This window comes from Chlamydotis macqueenii, chromosome 5 (assembly GCF_036417535.1).
Source record: "Chlamydotis macqueenii isolate bChlMac1 chromosome 5, bChlMac1.mat, whole genome shotgun sequence".
Classification (NCBI taxonomy): domain Eukaryota; kingdom Metazoa; phylum Chordata; class Aves; order Otidiformes; family Otididae; genus Chlamydotis; species Chlamydotis macqueenii.
In genome coordinates, this window is record NC_141560.1 from 6,636,778 (window position 1) to 6,649,749 (window position 12,972).

The 12,972-nt window shown below is 40.3% G+C and overlaps 1 protein-coding gene across 1 annotated transcript in view; it reads left to right on the plus strand.

Moving 5' to 3' along the window:
- The window catches only part of MNAT1 (MNAT1 component of CDK activating kinase), a 124,490-nt gene that overhangs the window by 53,662 nt on the left and 57,856 nt on the right, over positions 1 to 12,972 (plus strand). Inside the window, exon 6 of the mRNA XM_086748897.1 lies at positions 2,566 to 2,691. Coding sequence (XP_086605023.1) covers positions 2,566 to 2,691 — 126 coding nt within the window. The remainder of the gene's footprint in view (positions 1 to 2,565; positions 2,692 to 12,972) is intronic.

Consider the following 12,972-nt stretch of genomic DNA (forward strand, 5'->3'; position numbering starts at 1 on the left):
AAGAGCTTGTAATTTAGTCCAGAGGTGGGGAAAAAGGCACAGAAATGTTTGGTGTTTAAAATGCTGTGTAGCAGGTTTCGTTCCTGGTCAGCCTGGGCAGCTCAGTGGATCATGCAGAAAGGACTGGACCTGGGGCCGAGGCTCCAGGAACCCGTCCTTCACCGGGAGCAGCAGGCCAGTGTCACTTGCTGGGAAGGTGAGCAAGGCATTGCAGGCTACTGGAAGAGCAATGAGGTGCTTTGCTGAGGCTGTTGCCTGGTTTGCCTCCCAGTACTAACATCAGGCAGATTTTATATTACCTTCATTGTAAGTGGCCTCTTTCACACTGAAACGTCTCACTTTAAAAGCACAACACCTTGTCATAATGTAGACATGTAGTGTCAAATTAATTTTACGTATTATGGGAAGAGTTGTGTGTGTGCCTTTTCTTTTTTTAACCTTCTAGACCTGGATAGTCAGGGCTGAGTAAAACACGAAAGCATTTCCTTTATTTATTTATTTCCTATGTAAACTCTCCCAGCTGTATATGGAGGATTATCGATCTCCGCTTCGATATCTTCCATTGTTGTGGGGTTTGCACTTACCTCTCCAAAAGCCTGAACTTCCCAGGCATGAGCAAAATGGCATTGCAGCACATGGCAGAGGCAGGTTTTCCCTGGGCCGTGGCGTAGCGTGGAGTCAAGCAAAGGGCAAGGTGCCTCAAGGACATCGTGTCCCCACTTTTACCAGAACCTCAGGGGTTTTGAGACAAATCTTTCAGAAACTTTTGCATATAACTGGCTTTGTTCATACTGTTAGACTGTTTTCCCATACAGAAAATTGCTAGTGTGAATAAATACTTACAGGCTTGGACCTTTCATTTGTGTTAATAGTTAACAGAAGAGCTATGTGCATATTAGAGAGGAGAAACAATCACGGATGTGATGGCTTGCTGGCACGGTGTGGGTTTCCCACAGTTGTGTAATCTGGTTACCCGTCATTGCGCAAACTCTTTTGAGAAGTTGCTACAAAACTTGGCTTCCTTTAGTTATTGTATTAGAAATGCAGCGAATGTTTAAGGAATGTGAGAGGGCAAAATGAACCAGAGAGCACTTCGCGCTCTTCCCTGCTCCCCCAGCGTATTAAATCTGGTAATTAAAAGAATCCAACGTCCGTAAACTCTGCTGACAGCTTGCAGCGCATGCTGCTGCGTGGTGGTTACGGACGTGTACAACACTTTGAAGATGCAGACTGTAAACTAGTGCATTCATGGTCCAAATTTGCTCACAGTTGTACAGAAATTAGATGTCTCTTATTAGTACAATATAGGTTTTTAACCTCTTCCCTCTCCTCCTCCTGGTAAATCACAGAAATGTGAGTAGGATCCTGTGCCTTAGTTGTTGTATTTGTGGCTCTGGACCAGATTCCGTCATGTGAGCTTTTAGCACTTGCAATCTAGTCATAAGACAAAGTGCAACAAAAAACAGAGAGGAAAGAGAACTAGAGAGTGATGTGAAAAGTCAGTGTACAACATGGATGTTCTTCGTAGTTGCTTCAGAAGACTTCTCTAGGATACCGTGAACAGCAAGGCATCTCACGGCATTAAAAACTTCCAACTTCTTATGCTGAACTGTTATCGGTAAAACATCACAATCCAGTTTATTGAAGTTTGTTTTTTTTTTTGCCTAACAAATATGGTTCATAGTTCAGTATTTGCTTGGTTCCGTGAAACAGAAGTATACGTGACGTTTGACGGCCTTTGGAATAAAATACTGTGCCAGGGCAGTCAGGGAAGATTCCACCTGAACTTCTTCACTGCTCTCAGCTTTCCAGGCATTCTCGCTTGGAAGTCTCAAGGATTGTGGTGTGTGTGGATAGTCACCTTAGTTTATTAGAAAACTACTTGGCCAATAATTTTCTGACTCTCTCAAGAATGCAGTTATATATATGTATGTTAATAATCATTCTGTTTGGAGAGTTTAAGTAGTTCATTTGCTTAACTATTATTTTTATTATTTGATGTGTTTAAAAAAAAAAAATTGGCTGGCTTCTCTAAAAATAAGTTGATGAAGGAGAAAATAAATATGCTGTTGGTTGCACTTACAATAGTGCCATTGTGCAAAGCAGAGCAAGGATCGTTTCCAAACGGCCTCAGGTGAAATGTAATGGGAAACAATTTCAAACTGGTCTGAGTTCATTGGTAGAAAGAATGCGTCTTAGATAAACATCTGATCCAAGTTATACTACTTGGTATTATTCCTGATTAAGTTCTAATTTTTTTTTTTTTTACTTTAAAAATATAGTTGCCTTGGCCAGTTGAAATAAGGAGCCTGTTATATTATCTTTAATGTGGATTCTATAAAAATGGTTGTTTGCAGGTTATTCTGATTTATGAGATTACTGCAGCTTTTTCTTATTACTGAAATGATCGTTTTCTGTAAACTGTTTCTCATACAGAGGATACTTAGCATTACGCTGCTCTGCTAGCGATGGTCTTTCAGACACAGCTTGCAGTTTTGAAGAATATGCAGTGTTAATTAATATTTGTTTTGGTTTAGCATTCAGATTTGTTCCTCGTGTTTACAGGAGAGCTCCAGTCTTCCTGCTTCACTGCTTTTAGCTCAGCATAAGGACAGATCTACTCATCTGGAAATGCAACTGGAAAAACCCAAACCTGTCAAACCAGTCACGTTTTCCACCGGCATCAAAATGGTAAGAATTACTTGTTTCTTTTTTTTAATGCCTTTCAGAAGACTGAGGATTTCCTCATATGAAATTTAGAGGTTATTTAAACCTGAGTTGCCTATTATATCAAATACTGTTCTCTTCAAATTAAATAAGTAATTAGGAATTAATCTAGGAATTTCATCAATCTGCTAGTTGGAATACATGAAATATTTTCATTGCTTAATTTTGAAAAAACCAAGCTTTCTGCAAAGTTGCTGTTTGTCTCATTTGTGTACCAATTCTGGAAGCTGACGTTTTGGAAGTTCAAGAATAGGCTGCGCTTTCTTCAGATTTACTTGAAGCACTGAAATAATCTGAGAGTATGAGATCAAAATTTGAAAATTATGCTGAGTGGTAAAGGATGCTATTTTCATTGTTACTGGAGTCTAGCAAGCAACAGGTATTTTTGCAAATGTATTACTGCTGCGGTTGACAGGTAAAGATCTGTCAGCATTCCTGTTCTTTATCGTGACATGGTAGAAGTACCCGTCAGCCTGTGTGTGGAAATGTAAAGTTTTGGGAGGGGGGTTTAGGGGTGGGAGCATGAGTTACTGATCTTTTTTGCACCTTACTGGTTTCGAGTTTTGTTTTAAATCTCTGCACTTTTTTTAGACTTTGTATTTTAGAATTGGTAATAGTAAATAATGTCTTGAAAATAATCGGTGCTCTCTGCCCTCCTTAACAAACCGAGAAGTCAGCTAAGCAAAAACGTTTGCCTCAAACTCACAATCTCTGCTTTATTTAGTTATTGCATGAAATTGATTTTTAGAGTTACATAGAAATTACACTACACAATAATAGCAATATGGAGATTCTCCACAATAAATGAATTAACGGGCTAATTTGTAATTTCTAAAGTAGTTATTGGTTACCACAGCATTGGGAGTATTTCTGAGGGTATTCTGCTAGGACAGAGTTCCATGTTTGGAAGCTGATGTTGAATTCCTATGGATGACGTGCAAGTTGGCAGTTGACAGGGCTGCTTTGACAAGCTGTCCTCATTTGAATAAAATGTGTTTTAATACGGCTAAATTAAAAATTAAAAACAGAAGAGTAAATAACATGGTCTGTGAAGAGGATTTGGAAGTGTAGCTAGGCAAGTAAACCAATCTGACCTTTTGCTGCAGCCTGTATGTAGGGGGGCGATAAATAGGGAAGGACTTCTCACTGCAGTACTGGGAAGACCCAGTGGCTGAAGAGTGAATGCAAAAATCAGAATCAATGAGTCAAGAATCAATGAATGCAAGAATTGGAAAGAGGAGCCGCGAAGGCCCTTTCAAAGGCAGAACGATACGCTGCTTACTGTGTTTTGCCTCTAGTTTAAGAGAAAGTTAAGATGTGACTCAATTCACGGTAAGTACCTCCTTAACACAGAACGTGCCAAATCTGAACAGTGCAACAGTAAATGCAGCAAGAACCAGTCATCTTAGTTAAACAAATAGAATCTGAATAGGAACTGAGGAACAAATAATACCTGAAGTTCCTGGTTAATTGGCCTCACCATTAAGATTGACTCAGGAATCCAGTGAAATCTCTGATTCTTGATGTTTTCAGATTAGGACTGGGATGTGTCTTGGAAAGTTACTGTGGTTGAATGCAAATTGTCCGGCTCAGAAAGGAGTTAGTTTTGTAAAAAGCAATACTAATTGTACGTGATTTGGTGTGGTGATTGAGCCATGACAATGTATTCTAGTGACAGGGTAAGGTGAATTCCCACCTGGGCACTCACCTTACGACATGCTCATTTTCCAGGCTGAGATGCTTTGTGTAGGTGTGCACTTGAGATAGGTAGAGCTCTTGTTGTGCTTCCCTTCAAGGGCAGCACTCTTTACGGTTGCTTTGGCTTTGGACCTGTCTAAGCCATGGGGTTCATGTCACTTGTATTGGTGGGGGCATCTCTAGGGGAGTACCAAGACTTTCTTAAAAAACCCTACAATTCTAATTAATGATCTGTTTGGCTCAATAGTTCGGCAAATTAAGTATAGTTTGTATGAAAAGTCTGTTTTGTGCTCACTGTTTAAGTTTCAGCAGCACACATTTAGTGAATCATTGTGTACGTTCTTCCACTGTGCTTTTATTTTTTCCTAATAATTTGGCCACTCACCTTTTCTGATGGGCGTTTTCCTTAATTCTGTTTCAAAAGAAGGGAATCCAGATAGAGCTAGCTGAGACGCTGGCTAATCCAGAGCTTGTGTTTACACAAAGGCTATAAAAATACGCCAGTTGTGGCAATCCACTCTTTTATTTTTTTATTTTTATTTTTTTTTAAATTCCCCCTCCTCCTCCCCCAGCTTGAACACAAGTGTTTTTCCTGGGATGGTCTTGGTCAGAGATGTTCTTCAGCCTGACTGATAATTGGACATGTTTCTCGGTTTCTGAATTGAGAGGCATGCCTGTTCTAGCCTCCTGGGCAATGCTCAAGGAAGTTGGCTCATTTAAGGTGTCAGATTAGTGCTGTGGAGTTGTGCTTGCAGGGGGAGGAGAGAACGTCTTTCACTTGTAAGCTAAGCAAGAGCATCCCCTATAGCACAAGGCAGACAATTAGCTCGTGGGGACAGGGTCTCCTTCACTTTGCCTTTTGTCAAATTGTGGATTTTTTTCTCCTTTAAATTGGAAGCTGTTGTTTTTATTTTTTTTTGTTTGCAATCCTCTCATTAACTTCTAAATTTTATTTCAATAATTTATAGCTTCTGTGCATGAAGCATACCTTCCTAATCAGTCCGTTTGGTTTACCTCTGTAAGTGGGGGGAGAAAGCGCTTCAGAGTTTTCTGCTTATCACTCTCATCATATTAAGAAATAGGCTCTCAGCATATCTGAATATTGGAAAGTATTATTAATCTCAAATCAGTGTAAAGCTACAAAAGAAACTATGGCAATCTTAATTGTTGCAGTAGTGCTAAAAATACTATTGTATTGTCAATACTTGTTCTTTAGCTTTTAGTAGCCATCAAAAAGAGCAAAGATTATCGGAACAAAAGTTCATTTCTAGCATTTTTAGGGCTTATCAGGGTGTGCAAAACAAATCTAAGGTCTGACAATAGAACGCTTCTGTTTCTTGGTGAATGTAGTGACTGTTTCTGGTTGGGAGGTGACTTTAACGTGAAGCTAATTTTAACATGTGAAAGAGGTGCTCCTATGCATTGCACACAAATGGCAGTTTGGAAATACAGCAGGAATTCATTTCATTACAGTAATTTAATTTTCTTTTTACGTCTCTGGTGTTTAAAGGACTGCAGGAGCCTTTTGGTGCTTGTAGAGCAGCGCTTTACATTACCATTGCGGTTAAAAACGCGTAGAAGTGGGGATGTATTTAACTTATTGGGAACTGGGAACGTGCAAACGTTTGAGTCTGCAGCCCAGCGATTTGCATGTTTGTGAAAAATACAAATGCCTTAGACTGGCTCAGCTGCATGCCCTGTCCCTTTTCTGTTCCAGTTTTGTGTTTCTCTCCCTTCCCCCAGCCTCCCAGGAGACTTAGCCTCTAGTGATGGTACTCTTGAGGTAATTTCATGTAGTTAAAACCTCAGTTACCTCTAATTGGATTGCCCAAATATGCAGGAAAAGGACATAGGTGTCCTCTGGCCTGCTACCACTTGGGAGAATTTACCTTTTACATTTTATACTCAAATACCTCAAAACTGATATAATGCATCATTGTTCAATTTCTGTCATGGTTTTTGCTTTATTAAGTAATAACTGTGGGAATATTTATTAATAGAAATATTACTGCAGAGTGTTGGACATGCTTCGTCATTACCAAGATGGTTGCTGCCCCTCTGAATCTGCAGTTTAAATAGATGCGTCAGGAAGGGAGGGAACTGGATGCCCGGAGGGGATGTACTTGCTCAGGATTAGACAGCAGAGCGGCGGCGGAAGGAGGAATAGGATCCAGCCCTACTAAATTCCCAACCTTGTGTCTCTTCTGCTGAGCCAGGCTCCATCTCCTGTCAACAGCCCCCCTGAATGGCAGTGAGTTAAGAGTGAAATATCTGCTTCAGCTTCTGCTTCCCTGTCCAAATCACAGCAGCAATGTTATATTTAACTTTCTGTGTGGCTGAGTATTACCAGGATTTTATTTCAGTTCTTGTAGTTTCAGGCCATTAGTAGCTGAATGCTGGGGAGAGGGCTCTGAAGCAGCCAGAGCTTGCAGGAGGGAGCAGTTGAATCAGTATTTCAGAGGAATGGATTTGTGTGAGACACAGGATGTCTAGGACACCTCAGAAATGCACGTTACTACTAAGCTGAGCATTACAAATGTTAGGGAGTATATTTTGTGCAGCGTTACACTTGCAGTATTATTCTAATGGGAAATAACATTCTTATTTTACGTTATGTGGAGCTATTTCTTTTAAAGCGTTGACCTCATCAGCTCAGGTCAAATTAACTGTTCTTCATTATTGCCTTTTCCTACAATATTGCTTCCTGTGCAACAACTGCTCAGCGCCTGCTCCTGCTTTTCAGTCTGTTTCTTTTATAGCTTGTAGAGCAATTATCCCAAATCCTGTTCCAAACGCAAGAAAGTCTGTCAAAATACCTTTTTAATCAACTGGTCTCCTTCAAAGTTGCTTAGACATATGCCAGGTACTCTGAGGTAAGTGAAGTGCATGTCGAGCTGTGGTTTAGGCTGCAACTATTCTGCAGCTCCCGAGAGAGCTTTGCCACCTTGTCTGTGTGACCGGGAACCGTTTCAGCCTTCCAGCCTTGCTTTGCCAATTCTTACTGCTCTGGTTTGATTGGTTTGTTTGTTGGTTTTGGTGTGTTTGGGTTTTTTTTTTAAGTGCTTTTAGTGTTTCCCTAACACTAAAGTTAATAAATAAATGAATAAATAAAGCCTATTTCCTTCCTTCAGTGTAAGCTCAGCTGGTCTGTCTTCAGACTGAAACACTTAGGATGGAATTCCTTGAGATGTATGCCAGTCTGAGTTTAACTGGTGTTTTGTTTTTAGTCTTCATTTGGCTCATACTGCGCACATTTCTTTTTTGCATCTGGGTGGAATATTTCCCTTTTCATGACACTTTGTAGTTTAGAATCGACAAAATCACAGCGATTATTTTCAAGAGGAAGTAGTGTGTTTAGGCGTATAGATTCTCTTGGAATAGACTTATTTAGCTTAGAGAGCATGCATTTAAAGGTAAAATTTTGAGTGGCGCTGAGCATTGTCTAGACCTCCAGCAGGAGTTTGGCTGAATTTATGCTACGAGGCTGCTGCATCGTCTGTGAGCACGATGGCTGTATGCCAGCTCAGTGCTCAGATGCACTGGGGTGGGCATCAGTCTCGTGAAGCAGAGTCCCATTGCAGAGGAAATCCAAATGTGCCAGTGAGAGGGGAGTTGCAGCACTTTCTAGCACATCTCTGGAGGAGGATGCTCAGAGAGCCAGCACTACTCTGGAGTGGAGGTTGACAGGGAGCGCGTGTTTGGAGAGCAGGTGCGCATGGCCCTGTGACACCAACTCTGCTAGTGGGATTCTGCAGTTACAAAGCACCTTCTCGTGATTCCTAGTAAGATTATGTATTGCATTTTGCTTTAGCTTTTAATTTTTGTCATCAATAACAATATCTTGCTTTTAACAATGAGCATGGCATTGATCCACTGAGAAGGATACCTGTTTCTGAAAAGCAAAAAGGGAAAAGAAATTGTGACTGCTGGATCTCCACCATCTCTGGATACAGAATTCAAATATATGAGCTAAGGGACACCAAAAATACTGAATGATAGAATTCAGGTTAGGGCTAACATGCTGGATTTCAACAGTGATGTAGAATCCTGTGATCCACATGCTGCTCACTTAAATCTCACAGGATTACATACACAGTATGCCTGCGAGTTCCGAGCAGTGCAGTGGAGAATGATTAGCAGTAGTAAATACATTTGTCACACTAAATCTCAATCTATTTAAATAAAGATGTTTTGTTAAGAGTCAAGCACATACATGCGCAACTCTGCTTAAAGTTTTTGAACTCTGGTTTTGAAGTGTGTGCCAGATAAACTTTATTTAAGTGATCTATCATCGGAATGCTTCCTGTGCACTCCAACTCACAGACTGAGGTCTAAAACATTTAATTGGGTTCTGGCCTAACTATGTAATTACTATTATATCAAAGTGTGTAAACATTAAACACATTACGTTAACTTCATATTTTTTTTTCCTAATCCACGTAAGAAATGTTTTTGGGGAAAATGACATTATCTGTCATTTCTCCTCTCCTCATTTACACAGTACTGTCTTTGGGAAAGGAAACTGCATTTGGAAACTGCAGTTTATGTCTCCCTGTATCTCTTTGCAGGATTTCTGTTTGGAATGCCTTAGGAAGGATGCCATCATTGAAATTAAACTGTTTGGTGGACAGACATAATCAGTACTGCTTGACCCGATTCTGTTTTATGGTTGAGGTCTCTTATACGGCTCTGTTAGAATAAATATTTGTTCATTTGCTTTAAGACTCCTTTACATGGCTAAAGCAGCACATGTTTATATACACATATTAGTATAAATACAAATTAGGCCCATAAGTTTGCACAGCTGTAATGACTGGAATTTAGTAAATGGAATAATGCCAACACTGTTAATTGTACAGGAGTGAACAGCAAGACAAATGTACTTGTTAGTGAAGTGGCTGTGGCCAGCAGTGGAGCAGATCTGCCCTTTAGCTGTCAGTTTTTGGAATGGAACTGTTGGTAGGGTTCTTTGGGTTTTTTTTTCTGTTTTGTTTTGGTTTTTTTTTTTACTTGGAGGGAGGAGAGGAGGGATTAATCTCCTGTTTGATTTATGGAGTTGCCCAAGAGCTTCCTTACATGACTCTTTACCATCAAATTGCAGAAGTACATCTGTGTGTCGTGCAGCATGTTGTTTTGGTCCCATGAAAAGGTGCTGCATAGAACGAGGCTTTTTGGGAGAAGGCTGCTGGAAGGATTCAGCCAGGCTGTCGTCTGCCTCCCTGCCATGGAAGCAGACGCTGGGACAGAACAGCAGGAGCTGGGCTTTTCATCCTCATGTAGGATGCCCAAATTCCATCCAAACCAGCAGCCAGGCCTGCCACTAGCTACGATAGCACAGAGACACATTGTAAAGTGATCTAAGGAAAATGCCTTTTAAATCAGCCTGAGATCTTCCTTTTTCCGAGTCTTATGGCTCAGAATATGCTATTGCTTGAGTAGGTGTTACTGTGAGCGATAAGGAGAGATCTGACTGAAAGAAAGAAGGTGACTGAGAGGGGAGTCCAAAAAAACAGCTGGCAGGGAAATAAAGAATAATAAAAAAAAATTCTCAATCATTGTTTGTTTTGGAAAGATCGTGCTTTAAGCACATGGAAATACTTTACACATTTGAGAAGTGCTGACTTCCTACATGCCTTGTGAAGGAACAGCAAATCATTCATATAATGTAAACACATTTAGAGATTGTTCCAATATAACTTTTTTCAGTGCTGCTGTGCTTTTTAACAAGATGCAATTTAGTGCATATGTGCTCTTTTGATGCTGTACTTTGGCCAAGAGTTGCGAACATCGTAAATGTTCAATATTAGAGCTTGTGCTAAATGAGCAGTGCAAAGTTACTGAACCACATTTTTAATGCAAGAAGTTGTTAAATAGTGCTGTTTGATGCACTGGTTAAAAGTAAACGTACCAGAAAGTAGTGCTGGGGTGAACCAGAAATAAATGACTTGTCTAAAAGTGTGAGTATAAGCAATCTCATTGTGTCTTGCTAGAGATGGTATAAAAAATGAGCGTGGACAAAGTTCCTCTGTAAAGGTGGAATTCTAAGTCAAGGAAGAAAAATGAATAACATGAGAGGCTTTGGTGCCAAAATTGCAGTGGGTATTTTTGGAATTGTATAATCATCGTGCTGGGCAGGGATCTGGAGAGGCCACAGTGTCCTTCCCCTTGCTCTCAGGCAGCGTTGAGGGCACTTCATGACAGATACCTGTCAAACCCGTTCTTAAAGATCTCCGGAGATGGAGACTCCGCAGTCTCCCGGGCAGCCTCTGGGAACACTTCCTGCCCTTGCTTTTGCATTTTAGGGGAAACTTAGTCACTGTGCGTTTCCTTGACCTGATGCAAGTTTGTTTTTCTCTCTAGGTAGATGCCAAAAGCAGGTTGTCCTCTGCCTCTTTGTAGGAACTTTTTATGTACTCAAAGATAACTATGTAAATAGGACTTCCTAGAACTAAATATTTTAGAATTTAGATCTTAAAAAAGCAGTTCAGACGTCCTGTTACTTAACAATAAAAGCATTGATTTCCTCTGCAAATGATTTATAGACTGTCTCCATTCTGCAGACAAGATGTGAAATGACATTCATCAGCTTTAGAGAGAAAAATTATTTTAAAGAGAACAGCAAGGACATTTAAAGAATTGTTGTAAGAGCAATGAAGGATTTGAAGCCATTTAGGGAAGCTAAAGTAGTATGTATATGTGCATAGAAGAATGTGTAATTTTTCTGCTATGATCTCCTTTTTTTTTTTTTTTTTTTTTTTTTTTTTTTTTTTTAAGCGTTTGCCTGCGTTTGTGAGCACTACACGTTTTCTTTTATTCTTTTCTGTTGCTGCTGGTCAAAGTAGTTCTGTGCCATTCCTTCATCTTTTCTGTTGTTTACCTGGAGCAGGGTTGGTGACTTGGAATGGCAGAAGTGGGCTAATGGCCTCACGGATTCTTCTGAGTCAGTGTCAGTTGGGTTGTGTGTCTGGTTTTGAGAGACTTGCCTATGAGGCACATGTATACACACTTATCTCAGCCAAGCTTTATTCCTAGTTATTCCATTTCTCCATGAACTAGAGTCTATTTGCCGTTGTTGTGGAGCAGATTCACCTTGCAGCACAGTTAAGGTCTCCCATATGCCTATATTTTCTTCCTTACCCCCTTTTCAGGACCTTCTTCAGACAAATTTTAAGTAAGTACAACCTGCATCTGTTTTTTTCTGAAGTTCTTGCCAGACTTAAAAGGTCACGGAAGGGAACCCAAGAGGAGGACAAGAGGGATGGCCATAGCGGGAGGTAGTCGCTGGAAGAAACGTAGCAGGGAAGTCGGTATCAAGCGTGTGCACACTTCAGTGGTTTCAAATGTGACGCTCCCCCGAGTTGTTAACAAGGCTTCTGGCTGTAGGCAGGGGTCTACGTGCAGGATGCTGTTGCCCACAGCATCTTCTGTTTTGCGTTAATCTCTGGTACAAGGTACACCAGCCTTACTAATGTATTAATTCCCTACAAGGAAAAAAATCTTGAGTGTTGATTGAGGCTATGCTGTGTGTGTACCACCTTTCTGCACCTCAACTCACGCCTAAGTGAACACAGCAGGTAAATGCATGCTTGCTACTGGGTCTTAGAGGAGTCAACTTTAGTGCTTTAAAAGAGCACATATGTAAATTAAAAATACATTTTAAAATAAAGATGTATTTCAAAGCAGCTGTTGGGGGCCTTAGTTTTCAATAGTCAGTACTCATCCAAGAGGCACTCGTATTGTGCTGGGGTTCTTGCAGCAAAAGATATTTTGAATCAAACAGACAATGTTCTGTACCAAGGAGACTTCAAAAGTAATTTTCCTCAAGAGTGTTTGTTCAGGTGCAGAGAGTGGGAGAAGGGAATATTGTTTTAGGCAATCAGTGTCGGACATCAAAAGGTGAATTTCTCCATACATACCTAGTCTGGATTCAGTGTGTCAGTCAAGGTGTCGCTGGAGAGGAATATTGACAGCATTGGCTACTAAAGAAAGAGAAATCATCCTCATGAAGAAGTGCCTTGGTCTCTGAAAGTTTGGCTTGTCTTTATTCCTTTTTATTTTTAAAAGGAAAAAAAATGTGAATAATGGAGTATATAAAAATGGAGAATTGACTATTATAGTTTATTATTCTCCTTTGCCTGAACATAGTTGCTACACATTGTTTTTGAGAAATATGAGGCTCAGGTGTAGTTTGTGACGTGCGTTTCAGTTCAGCAGAATGTGTGGCCGAGCAGTAAAATCCTCACCCTCTTGCAAAGCAGATAATAGCGTGGTAATCTGTTGTATTTTAGGTAGGCTCTTTTTAAAAACTAGAAAACACGTAAGAATATTATGACTACAAAGAAACCTGCTTTGGCTCACTTAGACAAATGTGCGTAGTGGTATGGGCAGGAAATGGAGGGACAGAGAGCACATGTGGAACCATCTATCTAAATTAGCTGGATGGGGGCCAGGAAACTGGAACTTGCAGCATTTGCAGTGATTAGTAGAAAATGAAATGATGGGTTTGTGTAAGAATAATAATTCTTGTGTTGTTCTGGGACAGTGAGA